Source organism: Heteronotia binoei, chromosome 9, assembly GCF_032191835.1.
Source record: "Heteronotia binoei isolate CCM8104 ecotype False Entrance Well chromosome 9, APGP_CSIRO_Hbin_v1, whole genome shotgun sequence".
NCBI classification, from domain to species: domain Eukaryota; kingdom Metazoa; phylum Chordata; class Lepidosauria; order Squamata; family Gekkonidae; genus Heteronotia; species Heteronotia binoei.
In genome coordinates, this window is record NC_083231.1 from 28,258,534 (window position 1) to 28,280,796 (window position 22,263).

Consider the following 22,263-nt stretch of genomic DNA (forward strand, 5'->3'; position numbering starts at 1 on the left):
AAGACCCATGTGTGGGACTGCACTGAGACCACGAAGAAGATCCAGAAGTTATGAATAACACTCTTAGGTAGGATGAAAGCTTTACTTCATTGGAGGCTATCATGTTTTAACTCTAAAGAGCAAACAATTAGGAAAGCACATGGTTTATGAACTTGGAAATATAAATCCGTGTTTAAATTGGTGATTTAAATCAACCCATCTTGCCAGATAGTACCCTAGTATAAAGCAACCTGAACTGCAGATGCAAATGCTCTGACATTTAAAACGATCTTAATGTGGAATGGAACACATTCGTGGGCAACTAGGAAGTACCTGTCTTTATAGAATTGCAGAAAAATTGGAATCAGAAATTTTTTCCCAGAAAACATTCCAAGTTAAATAATTTACAAATTAAATAAAGTTAGCAAAATATAATTACTGCTGCAAAAGTAAGCAAATACAACATGTATAGGCACTGAAATTTGCCTGTGCTTCATGCCTCACATTTAGCCCATCAACCATGACATATTTGCAGCTCAACAGCCCTGACAACTATAGGCAGACATATTTACATATGTGGGGTTGTAATTTTTTACACAGAAAAACAAAGAATGGAAAGATTTTCTATTTTACAGAATTTTCCATAGAAAACTTTCTACCCCACATCACTGAGACACTCATTGTTACCAGCATAACAAATCCAGGAGATGCTGGGATACAGGTGCAAAGCCCTAGAATAAACATATACTTAAAATGTAGGCCTGCAAGGCAGAGATGTTTTGCCAGGCTTCTGACTGAGGATAGCAATGTCCAGCACCTTTCCTTCCTTTTTTGTCCACCCCTTTTCGGATCCCCCCCCCCCCCCAGTATGCTCTGTTAGTTTGGAAGGAGAACTTCAATAGTGGGATTCCATCAAGGGTTTTGAGAATTTAATTTGTTCATATGTTTTAACTTGGATTTTAAATTTTGTATTGTTTTGTCTGCTGTACATTACCCAAAGCCTGGCCCAGACTAGAATGGGGCAAGACAACAACGTTTACCTGGTGGCCAGGTAACTCAGAGGATTAATTCTTTGACGGGAAAGCACAGATGTCTGAAACATCACAAGTCTCTCCTTTACACACTGCCATTCTCCACTTAAAGGTTGAGGAGACCTGGATGAGTGAGGAACTTCCTTCCCTCCATTTTTTGATGACAGAAGTCCAGCTTTGTTATTCCAGAGGGGAGGAGATCCCCTATTCCCCTTTCAGTCTTCTCTTCCTGCCAACAGAGAAGGCAGCCTTTTGGAGAGCTTTGAGCGCTTTCAGGGCCTGGTCAGCAGGGAAGTGGATTGGTTTTCCAGATCAATCCTGGACCAAACAGGAGGTTCCTGAAAACAACAGTCTTCAACCAGCTAGTAGACAGATTCAGCATTCCGATTCTGGATTTGTTTGCCCCCAAAAAGCAATGCAAAGGTGCTGATGTTTTTCTCCAGGTACCTTCGTCCCAGGCAGAAGGGATTGATGCCTTCCAATAAACCTGACTGAAGGGCTTACTCTGTTTCCTCCAATAATGGTTGTACCTCAGTTCCTTCACAAGACTCTTTTTCTGGTCTTGGTGTTTCAGCCCATAGGATCTCAGAAATAGGAACCCTCTCCATCAGAAAGGACCTGTGTGTGTTCCATTGTGACAAGGTTATTTTGCAATTAGATCCAGGCTCCTTGACCAAAGTTAACTCTATCTTCCACAGATCTGAGACCGCCTCCCTATCTTGTGTCTTAATCACACCAAAAATAAAAAGAATGGCACAGTGTCTAAGTCCATAACACCCTTCACACATATATTTTTAGAACTAAACAGTGGCAGAGATCAAGCTTACTCTTTGTGGAACTTCAGCCACTCCAATAAGGCTAAGAAGGTAACCAAGTCTGTGTTCAGTAGATGGCTAAAACAATGCATCCCGTTACTACCAAGCAGCCAATAACCCTCCTGAGGATATTACAGCCCATTCGGTCAGGAGCGCAGTCACATCCACAGCCCCGGAAGTCAGAGTTTCCATTAAAGAGATACGTAGGGCAGCTACCTGGTACAATTGCTTTTATCTTTATTCACCACTACAATGTTGACAAAGTGGACATCTTCAGATACAGCCTTTGGCTGCAGAGTCCAGCAGTAGATAGTACAAGAGGATTAAGGTTGTTCAAGTTTTTGGTCCACCCTGAGGACAGTATGCTTTGTTACATCCTCACTCATGTGAGTCTCCTCCTCCTTCCAAGGGAGAATGGCACATTGATATTTACCATGAAGGTCCATTCTCCTTGGAACAGACAAGGAGACGTGGCCTATCCCTACCCCCCCCCCAAAAAAAAGATGAAAGACAGACATAGAGGAGGACAGAACAATTATAAAAAGGGGGAAATTCCATGATTGGTTGTTCAACTCAGCTATCAGTCTGGGTGGCGTTGCTGTGTTTCTTTCTAAATCTTCTGAATACGGTGTGGGCCATGGGATCTATGGAAGTTTCTGGACTGAAAGAGTAAGAAGGAACTCTTTCTGTCCAGAAAAACAGACTTCCTGCTGCCAAAAGTAGAGGGAAGGAGTTCCCCACTCACTCAGGTCTTCTCACCCATTCCAAGAATGCACCTTCAAGGTGAAAATCAATGTGCCATTCCCACTTCAGGGCAAACTCTTAATTTGATAGCTAAAATGAGTCTGTATTCTCAAGCACTATTAATGCAATTTGACACTTGGTAAATTTTACATATGACCATTTCTTGGTAGGGGGAGCTTTTAATGCCATACTTGATAAAGATTTGGATAGAAGCACATTCCCATGCAAATAATATTCTTTGGTGAGATCTACACTTAAAGCCTATATGGCTGAACTAGGTTTGAATGATTTATGGTGTACATTACAGCCAGCAGACAGAAATCCTCATAATGGTGTCCAGTTAGGCTACTTTCTTGTTTCAGCTTCACTGATTACTGTCTGCAATACAGATGTTATTGTTGTTTCTGATCATGCCCCCATATCATTAGTCAATTGGTTTCCGGAGTTAGACCACCTGGTTTATGGCATTTTAATGTCTTTCTTCTTAATCAGATGATGGCTGAGTTATCAGAATAGTTTAACATGAATGAACCACTAGCATTCGTGCTATTGAGTGGGATGCCTGTAAAGCTTTTATTAGAGGGAGAATCACGGCATACACTTCTCATAAGAAGCTGAGAAATAAAAAATAAATATGAAAGACTGAAATATCTTTTAAACCAATTTATATTTCCCACCTCATATCTTTGAGAACTGTAAAAGGTTAAATATGAACTAAATAATATACTATCAGTGAAAGCAGAATATGTTTTAACTTGTTTACGCCAGTCATGTTAGGAAAGTGAGAGACCAAGTTAAACTTTAGTATATTTAAGACAGCAAAAGAACAAGAACTACATCGCTTTGATGAAAGATGAAAAGAATACATACTGCCTCTAGTGAAATAAATTTACAGTTGTAAGTATTATCCTGAACCGTATACTGGTTTATAGTGATAATTGGGTTTGGTAAAGTTACTTCTCCAAATTATAATAAATCTATTCTCGTGTGATGCGAGCATTTTAAAATGGGTAGTTTCAAACATTTCAAGAGGTTTCACTTTTTCAAAGAAATTAATTTATTCTAATATTTGAAAATATGGATCCCATTAGGGGAAAAATTATTAAATACTGCATTGTTACAAAATGACAGTTGGCAGTTTGTTCCTTGGTCTGGAAACAGAATGATAATCAATTCCAGAACACGGGAGAAGATACTAAGATAATTCCAAATTATGTTGTAACAAGTCAAAAATTAGTGTCAGTCTAATACAGCTTATTTACAAAGTGCTGATCCAACTGTATGCAACAACAGTTTTGTAAAAGCAAGCTTTTATTATTATAGGTCAGATCTGACTGCTGAAGCATAGAAAGTATGAACCAGAGTCACAGATAAAGCTTCAAAGCTTGATCTCTTCATTCTATCCAGGATTCATATTGCTACTCATTATTTCTACCCTAAAGAAAAGCTAATGTTTTCCACCAGCAGATTCCTTTAGTTTCACCTAGATCAGGGCTTCAAATGTGTGGCCCCTGAGCAACTTCCTTCTCCTGCTTCCTTTTCCAGGGCTGCAGCTGCACCAGAGTTTGCTTTTCTCCAAGCTCCCTCAGCAGCTCTTTGCTTCCTGCTTCTCACCTCCCTCCCCTTCTCTCTCACACACTCACAGCTCCCTTGTTGCTTCCTGCTTTATGTGGGAGAGATATAAAGACAAGCCTCTTTCTCTCTTTTTCACACACACGCACAAATACAAAAAGACAGAGCTTCTGTTTCCTTCTCCAGGGCTGCTCCTCCTCTTTAGGGGGTTGGGAAGGAAAGAGAGAAAATAGTTTGGAGTCCCATGGCAGCTTTAAGACCACCAACATTTTATTCAAAGTATTAGCTTTTGTATGTAAGCACACTTCTTCAGAGGGAGGGAAGACGGGTAGATTCTTCTGACAAGCACAATGTACACTGAGGAAATTATTTTGGTTTATTCTGAAAAGTTGTCTTTAAAACAAAAAATGTTTGCTTTTCTCTGATGGTGTTATTTTCTTTCAAAAAGACCCTGATTAGGAACTAAAACACTTTGATTTGTCCTTGTATCTTGGAGAGTGGAGTGACTTCGGATGCCAAATGAGAATAGCACACATTGGTAATGAGACAGGAAACCTAGGTCTCAATTCAGTCCAGGAGGATGCATTGTCTTGAGCTTCATTATCAACTGCATTTCAGCAGTCTCTCTTTTTAATCTTCCTTTGAAATTCCTTTGTAAGAGCACTGCTACTCTTAGGTCAGCAACTGAATGTTGTGGTTTCTAATGCAGAATTATGTCCATTTATCCTTTGCATCCTCCTGGATAGAACTGAGACCTAGGTTTCCTATCTCATTACCAACACTAGTATCTCCATGCCTAATACCCTCTGCCCTATGCATATCACACTCCAATCACTGCAATCCAATCCATTCAATTGCACTCCAATTCAATGCAATCCAATCAATTGCAAACCCACTGAATTGCAAACATGTAATGTCACTATCACACGACGCACAGGAGTTGCCAGAATTATGATCTCATCAATGTCAAGACCGAAACCAAAAGGACCAAGGGCAGCAGACCAAAAGCACTAAGGACAGGAAGCATAAACACAAGCACCACTTCCGCAGGGTACAGCTCTAGGGCAAATATTTATTTATAAATTTATTCAAGGATTCATATAACATCCTCATAGGGGAGATTAATGTAAGCCAAAAATAGTGTATCACTTCCTCAATGAGATTACACTTTTAAATACATCTGTCTGCGGCTTGTAGGAAACACAGAAAAGGCATGACAGAAGGAGGAAGACAAGGAAGCAATGCAAATAAATACACTTACACTCAACAAGCAAATCAATCTTATGACTTTATTCAAAAATAAGCCTCCTGGCATAAACTAGGGGCTTACTCTTTAGCAAGTATGCATAAGGCTGCAGCCTTGAGAATCAGAACTTTGTTGACTGCCTGCAGGGTTACACAGGACCTCTGGTCTCTTAATTGCCACCATCACTGCCCCAGCCAGCAAATCCAAGCCCAGCTCAGTCCAACCATACCCAACAGCCCTCCAATGCTATGCAGCAGAGTTCCCCCTCCCCAGGAAAGCTCTCGCTTGCCACCTGTCTTTTCTCCCACCCGACCACCTCATAGCCTGTTGAATGGTCTTCGCTCATATTTGCTGCATGGAGTCCTCTGACCCACAGAAAATCAATTCTGTGAAACAGGGGGCTCTGCACTGCAAGTATATGGATGTACCATTGGAGGTATGGGTGATGGGTGTGCCAGGCAGGAGGAAAAAGAACACCGCCCCCCCCCCCAAAAAAGCTTCCTTAAAGAGGGGGCTCTATAGCACAAACAGAGAACGCTGGAAAACCAACAGGTGAGGTAGGGATGCTGAGCCATGCTGTGACAGCTTCAAGAGGGGATTGGATAAATATATGGAGCAGAGGTCCATCAGTGGCTATTAGCCACAGAGTACTGATGGAACTCTGTTTGGGGCAGTAATGCTCTGTATTCTCGGTGCTTGGGGGGGCAACAGTGGGAGGGCTCCTAGTGTCCTGGCCCCACTGATGGACCTCCTGATGGTGCCTGGTTTATTTGGCGACTGTGTGATACAGAGTGTTGGACTGGATGGCCCATTGGCCTGATCCAGCATGGCTTCTCTTATGTTCTTAAGGCAGGTGAGGGGAGAAGGGAGATCTTTAGAAGGCTGGGGCTACCTGAAGATGTGTATGCCAAAATGGAATACTTGCTACGGAGTGACCTCCCCTCAGTATCCTACAGTTCCTCTTAGTATGCATGCAAACAAAGGCAGGAGTCATAATGCCCCTGCTCACAGCACATTAAATTCTATTATTCATTAAAGTATTTATATGCAGCCTTTCCTCATGGCTCAAGGCACCTTACAAATTCAAATGTACTACAAAATGTATTTATTTATTTGATTTGATTTATATCCCGCCCTTGCCGCAGAAGCAGGCTCAGGGCAGCTTACAATGACTCTCACAATAACCCACCCCCCTCCACACCCTTAAAAATGTTTGCAGGCTGCAAACATTTAGACATTTCTATGTTTATTTAGACACTTCTATGCTGCTTTTCCCTCCAAGGGGACCAAAGAACAGCCAACCAAAAATTCCAAAACAAACCAAATTATTCAACATAATTTAAACACGCAAAATAGCAAACATACACACATCCTGAGCAGGTCTCGATTTCTGGACTGGTTTCCATAAACTCCAGCTTAGGGTAAGAGCTGAGACTGGGCATAAATCTTGTCATGCCCAGATTTTTTACACTTGCACATTTATATATCCATTTAAAGTATACATATCTTATGAAACAATAAACTAGAATAATCTCAACTGCCAGAATCTAACCATTAAAAATAGAATATTTTGCACTGGGGCTCTAGAACAGGACTGTCAAACATGTGACCTGGGGGCCAAATCAGCCCCCCCAGAGGGCTCCTATCAGGCCCCTGAGCAACTGGCCGTCATCTGCTTCCTTCTCCCTCTCTTGCTTTCTTCCACACCACAGCTTGCTCAATCGTACAGGAGCTACAGAGCAAAACCTCTGTTTTCTCCATTGGCTGAGGCTCCTTCCTTGGGGAGGAAGGGTGGAAGGCAGAGCTTGCTTTGCCAGACTCTCTCAACTGTACAGTAGAACTACTTAGTCAAGCCTCTCTTCCCTCTATTGGCTGAGGCTCCTCCCCCTCCTGGTCCGCTGGGGAAGGAAGGAAAGAGTCAGAGCTTCCTTTGCCCAGTTCCCTGGATTCCGTGAGAGAAATACAAAGATAGTGCCTTTAAGATCAGCAAGTGCTACTGTTTTAAGCATGTTTTATTTTAAGGGTTTTTTGGAACAAAAAATTAATTGTGTTTGTTTGTGTCCTTTATAAAGTTTATATCTCTGCTCCCTAATCTTAAATAGTTACACACTTGGCCCGGCCTGACATGGCTCAGCCTGATAAGGTCTCATTTATGTCAGATCCAGCCCTCATAACAAATGAGTTCAACACCCCTGCTCTAGAAAACCATTCACTCTCCTTGGAGAATGCAGGTAATTTTGAAGCCAAGTCCCAGTCTTCTTATGACAAGCCCAAGGAATCAAAAGATTTAACACAGGAATATAGATGTAAAGCCCTGACCTGGATAGCCCAGACTAGCCTGACCTTGTTGCATTTTGAAAGCTAAGCAGGGACAGCCCTAGCTAGTATTTGGGTGGGAGGCCTCCAAGGAATACCGGGGTCATGACATGGAGGCAGGTAATGGCAACCTGTCACTGAAGTTTCTTGTCTTGAAAATCCCACAGGGATGCCATTAAGTCAACTGTAACTTGATGGGGGTGTGGGGTGGGGGGGAGAAGGTAATTGTTATTCTTTGCTACCTGGTTAGAGAGAGCGCGCCAAGTTTTCAATGAAACTTTCAGTTTTCCTCCAAGGCTATGGTGCAGTTTCTGCCACACCGCCATCTGATCTTTTTTCCCTCCCTCCTCCAAGACAGGGCAATAAGCTACCTCTTACGCAATCTGTGGGTAAATGTGTCACAGTGGTTTGAGGGAGAGGTGAAAAGATCAACCACATCATGTCAAAAGGACAACTGAAGACCTACAACTGTTGAGAAGCAATGAAATTCCTGCATGCTCCCCTCGTGAAGACCAGGTATCCTTCTAGGTACAGAAACTTATATTGGGATTCATGAGATTTATACGTCTACAGCATGCCCATCTTGTCTAAAAGCAGAGAAATTATTTCATAGGATTTTTTTTTTCAGTACTCTCCCAAATTTCCAATTTTTTCAACTGGAAAAACTGGCAGGAGGCCTAAAAAAAAGATCCCCTCCCCCGCAAAGTTTTCCCAGGCCTACACATCTCTACACAGAGGTGATGATTGTGGTGGTGCTGGGAAAGTGTTGTCAAGTTACAGCTGCGTTATGGCAACCCCATAGGGTATTTCAAGGCAAGAACTGTTCAATGGTGGTTTGCCAAATGCCTGTCTCCACATAACTGGGAGGACTCCCATCTAAACACTAGCCAAGGCCAACCTAGCTTCGAAGATTGGCAAGATCAGGCTAACTTGGGCTATCCAGGGGAGGGGTGAGGAACACTACGCACTATATGGAAAAGAACACTTTTGTACATTGGGAATAAAATCCCAGAAGTCACTTTGGTAAAGAAAGAAATACAGCTCTTTGATGGTTTGCATCAATTGCTAGGAGAATATTGCAGGATTTATCTATAACAATGCTCAGAGATCATTCTGCCTCCAGAGACAAAAGCTGTGTTCTACATAAACACCCAAATAAGCCACCCTAGAGACTTCCAGCCCTATCTTGCACAATTGTTTACACTTTTCAATGCACACCGTAAGCACTTCAACAGGGCTGGGGAGGACACCTATTTATTTGTTTGGAACATCCCAGTGGATCTTGGTAGGTTATGAAACAATACTAACCCACGATAAATATCTTTAAAAAGCAGTCAATATAAAAACACCAGCAGTCAGTCAATATAAAACCACCAATTTAAATTAACAAACTTCAACAGATTAGAACAAGAGTACATACAAAAAACACACCTGAAAACTGCATGCTGAAGTCCTCTGAAAGAAGACCGCTTTCAACGACTTGTGGGAAACCAGGGTTGGACACTCCTTGCAAAGACATTTCAAAGATATGGTGCTTCTAATGAGAAGACCCTTCCTCTCATGACCAACCACCTCACTTCAGTTCCTGAAGGTACATGAAAAATGACCTCCAATGAGGTCCTTTGTGGCCAGCAGGACTATAGAAGGGAAGGCAATCAGATATTCCAGTGTAATACTTTTTAAGGCTTTAAAAGCAACCATCAGCACCTTGAATTAAGCCCAAAAAGTAACTGCTAACCAGTGGAGATTTTTTAAAGAATAGGTCTAATACACTCTCTGCAGCCTGTTCTTGGCAGCAATTTGGCTACCACAAGTGAGACAAGTGACAACTTCCCACTTTTCAAAGGCAGTCCAACACAAAACACATTAGCAGAACAGACTAATCTGGATATCACTAAGGCATGATTAACCACGGCCAGATCCCTAATCTAATCTTAGAAGTAGTTTAATGGTGAACCAACCAGCACAGTATTTCTGGCCTCAGCTAACATCTAACCATGCAGGTATAGCGAATGAATCCAAGCACACTTTTGAATTGTGCCATGTTTAAGGGGAGGACAATCCTCTATTGTGAAAGCACAACATTCCCTTCCCATCACATAAAGTACCTCTATCTTGTCAGCATTAGGTTTCTGATTGTTTATCCCCTGTCCTGTCAATCACTGCTACCAGACCCCACTTCAAAACTTTTGCTGCCTCCTGAAGACTTGATAGGACAGGGAAAATAATGGGTAAATCAGCATATTGCAGTGAAACCTGAAACTCTGGATCATCTTCTCCAGTTATTTCATTCAAGGTCAAGTAAACAACTTCATTCTTTCTCCTCTCTTCTACCTGAAGAAATGTTTCCCTGCATACAGAACAATGATCGAGGCTAGGCAAGTGGAACCACATGGTATGCGCCACTGTGAGAATGAAAACAATAAGTAGTCATCACATCTGGAGACTTTATAAACAATTGTTGACCAGTATCAACTTTAACTATGATCTCATAATACAGTCATCTATTACCATTAAACCAAGAACAGATCCATGCTTAATTCCTCTATACCAGGGGTGGTCAACAATAGCTCTCCAGATGTTTTTTGCCTACAACTCCCATCAACCCCAGCCATTGGCCATACTGGCTGGGGCTGATGGGAGATGTAGGCAAAAAAACATCTGGAGAGCTACCGTTGCCACCCCTGCTCTATACACGTTAACATACCCTGCTTGGCTGTGGTGACACTAGTTATCCGTACATGCAGTTGAGATACCCATAACTGCATTAGATATCCTTGGTGATCCATTTGTAACCATACAATTGATAATTAAATGGTAGAGTCATATGTACTGCAGACCTAACATTGTTAATACATATCTATGGAACTTCTCCAAAGTAAAAGCATATAAAGGGGAAGGGGACACATATATATACACAATGCACATACAGGGTCGACTTGCCCACTAGGCAAACTATGCAGTTGCCTAGGGCGCAGGAGGGGGGTGCCAAATTGGGCTTCCCCCCACCCTGTGCCCAAGACAAACGCCTAAACTTGCCTCTCTCCCCACCACCACCGCTCCCACTACCAGCCTCCTCCCTTTCCTTCCACGCCCCCCCCCCCCGTGCGATCAGTGGAGTGCGCCATGACAAGGATCACCCGACTGGCTTCAAGGCGGCCAGCATCTGAGTGTTCTTTGAAGAGAGAGTTGGAGGAGGCTTCACTCCCCCCTCACTTCCATTTCTGGAAAGGAGGGGGGAGAAGACTCCTCCAGCACTCTCTTCAAAGAACACTCAGATGCCAACCGCCTTGAAGTCGATAGGGCCAATCCTTGTCACAGTGTGCTCCTCTGACTGATTGGGGGGGGGGGGGGCACGCGACAGAGCATGGCACTGCAGAGGGAGGGTGGAAAGCAGAGGGGTGGGCAAAGGGGCGCCAAGCACCCTAGGGCCAGCATTGTACACATATATACACACAATAAATTATAAACTATATACATCAGTGAAATTTGATAAGTACAGCAAAATAATCACAACATGTAAAACTCTCATACTATCAATCAAAAAACAAAACACATTTTGACAACAATTTCTTCATCGGTGATCAACCATAAAAAACAAATTTTGAAAAAATACAGCTGAATCCTATTTCAGAAATAAGTATAACAGACAAGTTATTGCAGATAATATACCAAAATAAAACTAAAGTGTTACAAATTGTGTATCTCTTGTTCAATCACGCTCAAAGAGTGTATCTTTAAAAGGTGATTTTCAGTAACCTAAAAATAACCCACCTAATCTTAACTGCTCTTTATGCATGGAAAGATAACTGAAGAAAAGTATGTATTTCTCAAGCTAGAATATGTTGGATGAGTTTTGTCTTTTATCTTCTGATAGTATGAGAGTTTTCTATATAATGATTATTTTGCTGTACTTTATTAAAGAACATTTAACTATTTAGTTCAGAAATTATAGTTCAGTGTCTTCCCACACATCCACACACACCCCTACCCTTCCATTTTATTTTGGGGCTTCTCCAAAGCAAGCCATGACTGTGAATGCAAACTATAAACAAGCATTATAAGATGATATCCAGACCTTTAACCAGGTGCCTGATCTTTGTAGACTTTAGTCATGTAGGCAAATGTTTTATTAAGAAACATCTCCTAATACCCTGCACTTTAGTAAAAGCAAAATAGTTCCATGGATTTTCTTCAAGGAGACCTAGCTTGAAGTTCAATCTCTGCTTTGAATTCTTGTATGGCAGGGGTGGCCAACAGTAGCTCTCCAGATGTTTTTGCCTACAGCTCCCATCAGCCCCAGCCATTGGCCATGCTGGCTGGGGCTGATGGAAGTTGTAGGCAAAAAACATCTGGAGAGCTACCATTGGTCACCCCTGTTGTATGGTTTTGGTGAAAAACATTTTCTAGGAGCCTCATTCTCTCATCTGTAAAACTGAACAGCAGCAACATGTCATATTATTCTGAGGGCAGCCACAATATGAGATCAAATTTAAAATGATGTAAAAGTGATAGCCGCAAAAACAACTACTGGGTAGATAAAAACTGATTTTTCAGAGGACTGAATTCTGTTTACATGTTAATACTACTTTAAAAGAAAAACAAGAAGATTTACAATGAAGCCTAAATGAAACACAAACATGTGAATATCCATACTGTCTCAAACTGAGCACCTCTGTAAAAGCCACCCCAGGGACATATGGTTCCCGTCCCACCCTCATTCTCACCCTGTCCCTACCTACAGTCCAGCTGGCTCAAAAAGGTACGACTTCAGAAGTGGTACCAAAAAGCTGAGGCACCCCTGAGGTGCCTCCCCGGACATCTGAACAGCCGAGAAGCATCCAGGGAGCGGTGGATGGACACATGAGCACTCTGGAAGCGCCTCTGTCCCTGTTCCAGTGGCAGGCCATGAGACATCTGGATGCTCCAGGGTGCTCCTGTTTCCACCAGCTCACTTCCAGATTGGCACGCTGCCATCCTGAGCCAGTGATCTGGAACCAGCCAGTAGATCACACAGTATATATTACTACAGGTTTTCCATTGGATCCAGTAATTGGCAAGATCAAAAGCATTATCCAGAATTAGCCATTCTGTAATTCAGTAAGGGTCATTCTGATTTTGTACTTTTTTCACCTGAAGTACAACTGAAGAGCCAGTTTGGTGTGAGAGCCAGTTTGGTGTAGCGGTTAAGTGTGAGAACTCTTATCTGGGAGAACCAGGTTTGATTCCCCACTCCTCCACTTGCACCTGGTAGCATGGCCTTGGGTCTGCCATTGCTCTGGCAAAGGTTGTCCTTGAAAGGGCAGCTGCTGTGAGAGCCCTCTCCAGCCCCACCCATGTCACAGGGTTGTGGGGGAGGAAGGTAAAGGAGATTGTGAGCTGCTCTGAGACTCTTTGGAGTGGAGGGCGGAATATAAATCTAATATCTTCTTCATCTTCTTCTTGAGTTCCACAGAGTGTTAAAATATCCTGTTCCTAAATATTTCTAACTCTACTTAACATAGTAGAATGACATTTACTTTGGATGTCAAGAAAAAAATGCTACTCTACCAAACAAATCAATAGAACAAAAATCCAGTGGTACTTTAAAGGTTACTACCACAAAAGCTCATATTGAAATAAATGTTGCTAGTCTCTAAAGCAGGGGTGGGGAACCTCCGTCCCAAGGGTCATATACGGCCCTCGAGGTCACTTGGTGTGGCTCTCAGGGATTGCAGGACTGAACTGAGCCATGTGTCAGCCTTCCTGGGGCCTGGATGGCCAGCGAGGATCGTGGGGTCCAGCTGTGCTGTGCAGCAGCCTCCCCAGGGCCAGGCAGGGATCACAGGGCCCAGATGTACCGTGCGGCAGCCTCCTTGGGGCCTGGCTGGCCGGCTAGAACTGCTGAAGGGCCTGGAAAAGTTATTGTCACTATTCAGTTTGCACTTGATTATCCCAGATGGTGTGGTCTAATATGCTAATGAGTGTGTGAGTGTGTAAGCTAATATCCTAATATTAGGGGATGTGGTCTAATATGCTACCGAGTTCCTGCTGGGCTTTTTCTACAAAAAAGCCCTGGACCTATACATTTGCCTAGGGTGGTGGGCCGTATGTGTGCGTGTGAGAGATTAGGCTCTCTCCACATGACTTCAAATAGAAAAACAATTATTTGCATTAATTTTGCTGGCCTGAATCATTCTCCCTCAGTGGAGCACTGTTTTTAAAGTTGATAATTTTTTAGGGCCCGCAAATGATGTTATAAATATCCATATGGTCCTTGGCAGAAAAAAGGTTCCCCACCCCTGCTCTAAAGTGCCACTGGCTTCTGGGTTATTATGCTTTGACAGACAAATACAGCTACCTATGAGCTCTCTGGAAAATTCTAGCCACTTAGTTCTTCAAGTAAGGGATCTTTCTTACTGTCCCTTTATGTGTTCAAAGACAACCAAAGAGAACTAAATTAATTTTTACAATTCTTACTTTGCCACCCCATCTCTAAGGAGATAATTATGTAGTGCAAAAGACAAGTGGGTTAAAGAATCAAAGGTTCTGAACTCAATTCTTAGCTACAGAGACTGTATTTAGCTGCAAAACAGTATATTTAAAGTGTTATTGCACTCATTAGTATGTACTGTTGTTAATGACCTAAAATACAGGAAATATGATTTAAAGTGAGTGATTTAAAATAGCATTTTCCATGGTAATTTAATGAACGATTTACACAACAATGTAAATTAATCTACAGGGAGATGCAAGGGAACGTGACACTTTTTTGCATTACTTACTATGTCCCTCAACAATGCTGGAAATGCTCCAACTCAGAATCAAAGTGAAAATTATACTGAAACAGTGATATAAACTCCATCTGGGAATGTCCATATTTGGAAGCAGGAAGGAGTACCAGGAGGAAACATCATGGAAAGGCCTCAGTCTCTATGCCCTGTTTGTCCTCCAGAGGAACTGGTTGGTCAGTGTGAGAGACAGGATGCTGGTCTGATCCAGAAGGCTTTTATGAGCTCCAGTTAGAAAAACAGCAACCAAGCTGTGCATATCAGACACACCCTATTATAAAGTTAATCGAGCCACTCCAGGCATGCTTTTCGTATTTGCTGACTACTGTATCTTTAGGGGAAGTCTTCATACCACAAGTAGACAACAGAAAGCTGAAACTCGTTATTACATGAGTAGGCTGAGATGATGACTAATAGAAGCATAAATCGCACTCCACTACAGAACTGCTACTAGTCATGTGTAAAAACACTCACTTAAAAAACCCAAGTACTCTACTTCCTGTCAAGTCATTGCTTGGTTTAATACTTCACAATTTAATATTAGTCACTATGGCCCTCATCAATTCAGTTTCTATGCTGGTCCAACCAGAGATCAAATTTGTACAGAACAGGGGAGGGCAAACTTGCTTAACATAAGAGCCACATAGAATAAACATCAGATGTTTGAGAGCTGCAAGGGAGGAAAATAGATGGAGGGGAGGGGGAGAGAGAGGTGGAAAGAAAGCAACGTTAACTACATTAAATACGTTCTCCAAGCCACCGGCTTGTGAGAATGTAGAAGTGATTTAAAGAGGAAAATGCCTTCTCCAAGCCAGTTAATGAGGAAGTGAGGGCTTCGAGAGCTACACAATATGTATGGAAGAGCCACAGTTCGGCAACCCCTGTGTCAAAAAAAGAAAACACAACTGACAAAACTTTAGAAGAATATCTAGAAAACACAGAATAATAGGTTTCAGATGGGGCTGAAACAACATCCTCCTCTGACTTGTAAATTCAGGTGAGCCATACAGTCACTATGAGGTTTGGCATGAGAATTATGCTACTGCTGCTGCCATATGTGAACTAAAACAAGCGAGAACCCTACTTGTCATGAAACCTACTGGGTGACTTTGGAACAGGGATGTTGTGAGAATAAAATGGAGGAAAGGAGAACCATGCACACTGCTCTGAGCTCCTTGAAAGAAGGACAAGATACAAAACCCATCAATTAATGCATTAGTTTCCAAAAGCAGCTACTCCAGGAGCGGTAGTGCAAAACACTGGACGTAAGCATTCTGATGTAGAGCCTGGAATGCAAACCCGACAGTCTTTGCATACACCTTGCATCAACTACCAACAACCTTATACATTTTTACATAGAAGAAAATAAATCCCGCTTGCTTCAAATGACCCTACTTCAAGAGCACAGGCTGGCTGCTTAAAAGACCATAACCACCACCCACCCACACTCCCTCATCAGCACGACCATGATCCCAAGCTCTCTAACAGAAGTACTGCAAGAGCAGTGGGACTTATACCACTGATTTCGTTTGAGAAACTCAGAAGTGCAAAGGGGGACACAACATGAGGCTATCACTATACACCACACTCAGCAGTTATGTCTGCTCCTTGCTCTGTAAGAGTCTCATTTTCTGCTTTCATTACAAAGCTGGGCTACAAAAGATGACATTGGACTTATATCTCGCCCTATACTCTGAATCTCAGGCTGTGATCACACACACAAAATAATGCACTTTCAATCCACTTTTGATGCACTTTCAAACTGGATTTTACTGTGTGAACTGGCAAAATCCTGTTGGAAAGTGCATTGGTAGTGGATTGAAAGTGCATTATTTAGAGTGTGTGATCACAGCCTCAGAGTCTCAGAGCGGTCACAACATCCTCTTACCCCCCTCCCCCACAACAGACACCCTGTGAGGTAGGTGGGGCTGAGAGAGCTCTGACAGAAGCAGGCCTTTCAAGGACAACTCCTGTGAGAGCTAGGGCTGACCCAAAGCCATTCCAGCAGGTGCAAGTGGAGGAATGGGGAACAAATCCGGTTCTCCCAAATAAGAGTCCGCACACTTAACCACTACACCAAACTGGCTCTCCGCACTGGCGACCTGAACGTGAAAAGAGGCCACGGAAGGCGGCCGGTTGGCTCCAGCTTGGAACGGGGCCTGTCAGGGCCGCCGCGCTCCTCCCTCCCTCGGGTCCTTACACGGTGACATGGCCCGAGCCGCGCACCACCACCGGGTCCGGCGAGTGCTTCAGCAGCTGCTCCTCCAAGGCCCGCTCCTCGTCCTCTTCTTCTTCGTAGATCTCATCGAAGTCCGCCATGGCCGGGCCGACTCTGCCCGAGAGCCGCGAGGAAGGACGAGGGCTACTTCCTCGGCTCCACCACGACCGAAGCCGCCTCTCAGAGCCGCCGGCAGGAAGCAGCCGTCATAATCCCGGGGAAGGGGGACGGACAGGAACAGCCACAATCACAACATCCGTTCCCCGGCGCCGCCGCAGCCACTGGCTGAGGAGCCGCAAGGCGGAACACCCCGCCCCCTTCGCCCGCCACTGGCGCATGCGCGGCGCTTCTCCTCTGCTGGATCTATCCGCTGGGAAGGTTGAGAAAGACAGCGCGAGAGCTGGCTTCTGCAGGGCGCATGCGCAGCTATCTCGAGGGTGTCGAAGTGGTGCATCTGCGATTCTTAAGGCGGCGGTGGTCCTATTCAGGTTGTGATTTTGGTTTGGAGGTGTTTTGGAGACTCATTACTCCTCCCCCCTGTACTTTTATGGCTCTTATTTTCGAAACAAGTCCATTAGCAACTTACAGATTCACAACAATGAGTTAGAGCTCACTTCTTCACATTTTCAGATCCAGGTAGGCAACCGTGTTGGTCTGAAGCAGTAGAACAAAGTAGGAGTCAAGTAACACCTTTAAGACCAACAAAATTTTATTCAGAATGTAAACTTTCGTGTGAAGAAGTGTGCATTCTGAATAAAGCTTTCTTGATCTTAAAGGTGATACTTGACTCCTACTTTATTCCACACCTTTTCAGCTACACCTGGAAAGTCAAAGAAAGTTAGAGTCCAGTGGCACCTTTAAGACCTGCAAGGTTTCGTTTAAGGTATGAGCTTTCATGTGCATGCACACATCTTCAGATACATTTAAATGGAAGTGACCAGTCCATACAGTATAGGTAGAGGGGTGGAGCAGTAAATTAGCATACAGCATAACGATAATGTTTAATCATTGAATCTGTTAAACAGATTTGTGCACACGAGCTTATACCTTGAATAACACGTTGCGGGTCCGAGTCCAGTAGCACCTTTAAGACCCACAAAGTTTTATTCAGAATGTAAACTTACATTCTGAATAAAACTTTAGAACAAAATAGGAGTCAAGTGGCACCTTTAAGACCAACTTAGTTTTATTTAGAATGTAAGCTTTTGTGTGCTTTCTAAGCACACTTCATCAGACGAGGAACCCGGTATGGCAAAGCCACAAATCGCTGATAGTCAGTGGCTCAGAATGTGTGAGCAAAGCCACCAATACCAGCTATGTGCGGCTTTGCTCACTGTACTGGGTTCCTCATCTGATGAAGTGTGCTTAGAGAGCACACAAAAGCTTACATTCTAAATAAAACTAAGTTGGTCTGAAAGGTGCAACTTGACTCCTATTTTGTTCTGCTACTTCAGACCAACATGGCTGACTACTTGGATCTGAATAACACTTTGTCTTAAATTTGCTACTGGACTTCAGCTTTGTTCAATTGCTTCAGACCAACATGGCTGCCCATCTGGATCTACCTACGTTGCTGGTCGTAATGATGCCACTGGACTCAGACTTTGTTCTGCAGCTTTAGACCTACATGGCTGCCCTCCTGAATATCAACTGGGAAGTCCGTTGTAGTTTGTAGTAACGAGAGGAGGCATATGTGTGTTTTAAACAAATGAATAGGATTCACTTCCTAATTGCTAAATAAACAATGATGCATTTATGATGCAGACCTACACACAATTCTTAAGCGACTGAAGTAACTGCGTAGGATTGAAGCCTTTCACAGCCTAATTATAACCACGTTTTCTGCACAGTAAGTCCAAACTAGTTTGATAGAACTTCTTACAGTGCAATTCTAAACAGACATAACAAACATCTGTTTGCTGATTATTTACCTATGTAATTTATGGCCCACCTTTCTTACAAAGAGTCATGATGGATTTCAAAGTACAAAACTAAACAACATGAAGTGGGATATCTAATAAATAATACAATAAGAGTTTTGGATTGCAAAAATCTTGAAAACAAGCAGGAAATCTGAAAATGGCTTGAAACCAATGGCTTGAAAATGGCTTGAAACCAATCTGAAACAAAACACAATCATTAACTGGCATGTGAAAAGGTGAAGAAGCTAACGCAGTAGTGTCATACATAGTAGAATGCAGAAGTAAAGTTCACAGTCCCCATCCAAAGCATCTTGCTGAAATATGTAATTACAGTATTGGCCTATTATCTGTGTTTAAAAGCCCACCTGAACAATTCAGTTTTGCATAGATTCAGCTAGGTAGACGTGTTGGTCTGAAGCAGCAGAACAAAGTTTGAGTCCAGTGGCACCTTTAAGACCAACAAAGTTTTATTCAAGGTGTGAGCTTTTGTGTGCATGCACACTTCTTCAGATGCCTGCACATGAAAACTTACACCTTGAATAAAAATATCCAAAGCAGGTCTACTCAAAAGTACATCTCATGTTATTTAAAGGGGCTTCTTCCCAGGAAAGAAGAAGGACTGCAGTTTTATACCCCGCATGACTGTGAAGTGGAATAATTTGTTTGATGTGAGGATTTCATGTGGAACCCATTAAAAAGTACCTGTGTGCACACATATTTCTCATTATAGACTGTTTAGAAGTAGAAGCTACTTAGAAGTAGAGGCCACAGAATTTTTCTCATCACCCCATTATTTTCTTGTAACAATAATAATAAATTTTTTATTTATACCCCACCCTCCCCACCGAGGCAGGCTCAGGGCGGCTTACAAGACATGTTATAGACCATGTTATAACAATAAAAACAAGATAATAAATGTTTTGATGGAATACTGTTTATAGTTTCGCCCTGACGTTTCTTCTATTATACCTTTGCTTAAACTCAGGGAGCCCCCTTTTTTCTATAGAATCTCCAGGTAGCACCTGTAGGAAACTGAAAGGAAAGGTAAATACGGTCAAAACCCTTGGGGAAGCTTAGAGGCTATTTAAAACTACAATCCTAGAAGCACAGATAAAATATATACCACAAGTTAGGAAAGGAACAAACAGGTATAAGAAAAGGCCTGCATGGTTAACAAACAAAGTTATGGAAGCTGTAAAAGGTAAGAAGGACTCCTTTAAGCGGTGGAAAGCTAGTCCAAGTGAGGTTAATAAAAGGGAACACAGCCAATGGCAAATCAAATGTAAGACTGTGATCAGGCAGGCAAAAAGGGACTATGAGGAGCATATTGCAAAAAACATAAAGACCAACAATAAAAATTTCTTCAAATATATTAGAAGCAGGAAGCCAGCCAGGGAGGCAGTGGGGCCCTTGGATGACCAAGGGGTCAAAGGATTACTGAGGGAGGATAGGGAAATGGCTGAGAAGCTGAATGAATTTTTTGCCTCCGTCTTCACTGTGGAAGATGAGAAGCGTTTGCCTGCTCTGGAACCACTTCTATTGGAAGGGGTGTTGAAAGACCTGAGCCAGATTGAGGTGACAAGAGAGGAGGTTCTACAACTGATGGACGAATTAAAAACTAATAAGTCACCAGGTCCGGATGGCAAACTCCAAGTTGAACTTGTGGATCTTCTGACAAAAATATGTAATCTTTCATTGACATCTGCCTCCGTTCCTGAGGACTGGAAGGTAGCAAATGTCACCCCCATCTTTAAAAAGGGTTCCAGAGGAGATCCGGGTAACTACAGGCCAGTCAGTCTGACTTCAATACCGGGAAAGTTGGTATAAACTATTATCAAGGACAGAATGAGTAGGCACATTGATGAACACGAGTTATTGAGGAAGACTCAGCATGGTTTCTGTAAGGGAAGATCTTGCCTCACTAACCTGTTACAGTTTTTTTAGGGGGTGAACAAATGTGGACAAAGGAGACCCGATAGATATTGTTTACCTTGACTTCCAGAAAGCTTTTGATAAAGTTCCTCATCAAAGGCTCCTTAGTAACTCGAGAGTCATGGAGTAAAAGGACAGGTCCTCTTGTGGATCAAAAACTGGCTGATGAATAGGAAGCAGAGAGTGAGTATAAATGGGCAGTCTTCGCAGTGGTGGACGGTAAGCAGTGGAGTGCCGCAGGGCTCGGTACTGGGTCCCATGCTCTTTAACTTGTTCATAAATGATTTGGAGTTGAGAGTAAGCAGTGAAGTGGCCAAGTTTGCAGATGACACTAAATTGTTCAGGGTGGTAAGAACCAGAGAGGATTGTGAGGAACTCCAAAGGTATCTGTTGAGGCTGGGTGAGTGGGCGTCAACGTGGCAGATGAGGTTCAATGTGGCCAAGTGCAAAGTAATGCACATTGGGGCCAAGAATCCCAGCTGCAAATACAAGTTGATGGGGTGTGAACTGGCAGAGACTGTCCAAGAGAGAGATCTTGGGGTCGTGGTAGATAATTCACTGAAAATGTCAAGACAGTGTGCGATTGCAATAAAAAAGGCCAACGCCATGCTGGGTATTACTAGGAAGGGAATTGAAAACAAATCAGCCAGTATCATAATGCCCCTGTATAAATCGATGGTGCGGTCTCATTTGGAATACTGTGTGCAGTTCTGGTCACCGCACCTCAAAAAGGATATTATAGCAATGGAAAAAGTGCAGAAAAGGGCAACTAGAATGATTACAGGTTTGGAACACTTTCCCTATGAAGAAAGGTTAAAACGCTTGGGCCTCTTTAGCTTGGAGAAACGTTGACTGCGGGGTGACATGATAGAGGTTTACAAGATTATGCATGGGATGGAGAAGGTAGAGAAAGAAGTACTTTTCTCCCTTTCTCACAATACAAAAACTCGTGGGCATTCAATGAAATTGCTGAGCAGGCAGTTTAGAATGGATAAAAGGAGGTACTTCTTCACCTAAAGGGTGATTAACATGTGGAATTCACTGCCACAGGAGGTGGAGGTGGTGGTGGCTACAGGCATAGCCAGCTTTAAGAGGGGGTTAGATAAAAATATGGAGCAGAGGTCCATCAGTGGCCACAGTGTGTGTATATATGTGTGTGTGTGTATATATATATATATATATATATATATATATAAATTATTGGCCACTGTGTAATACAGAGTGTTGGACTGGATGGGCCGTTGGCCTGATCCAACATGGCTTCTCTTATGTTCTTATGTAGACCTCTTGCTATTACAATTAATCTCCAGACAACCAAAATCAATTCACTTGAAAAAACATATGAACATATGAAGCTGCCTTATACTGAATCAGACCCTTGGTCCATCAATGTCAGTATTGTCTTCTCAGACTGGCAGCGGCTCTCCAGGGTCTCAAGCTGAGGTTTTCCACGCCTACTTGCCTGGACCCTTTTTAGTTGGAGATGCCAGGGATTGAACCTGGGACCTTCTGCTTCCCAAGCAAATGCTCTACCACTGAGGCACCGTCCCTCCCCCCCAAAAGGTTGCTTTTAGGGGGATAATAGCTTGCTGAGGTCCCTCCCCTCCCCAAACCCCACCCTCTCCAAGCTTGATGACCCTCCCCTTCAAATTTCCGGGTATTTCCCAACCCAGAGCTGGCAACCGAATCACCAGTGATTTTCCATGGCAGAATGGGGA

At 43.0% G+C, this 22,263-nt stretch overlaps 1 protein-coding gene across 1 annotated transcript in view; it reads right to left on the reverse strand.

Annotated features, from left to right (window-relative positions):
• The window catches only part of CHIC2 (cysteine rich hydrophobic domain 2), a 44,352-nt gene extending 27,408 nt beyond the window's left edge, over positions 1 to 16,944 (reverse strand). Inside the window, exon 1 of the mRNA XM_060246352.1 lies at positions 16,674 to 16,944. Coding sequence (XP_060102335.1) covers positions 16,674 to 16,792 — 119 coding nt within the window. The 5' untranslated portion in view covers positions 16,793 to 16,944. The remainder of the gene's footprint in view (positions 1 to 16,673) is intronic.
• Between the last annotated feature and the right edge of the window lie 5,319 nt (positions 16,945 to 22,263).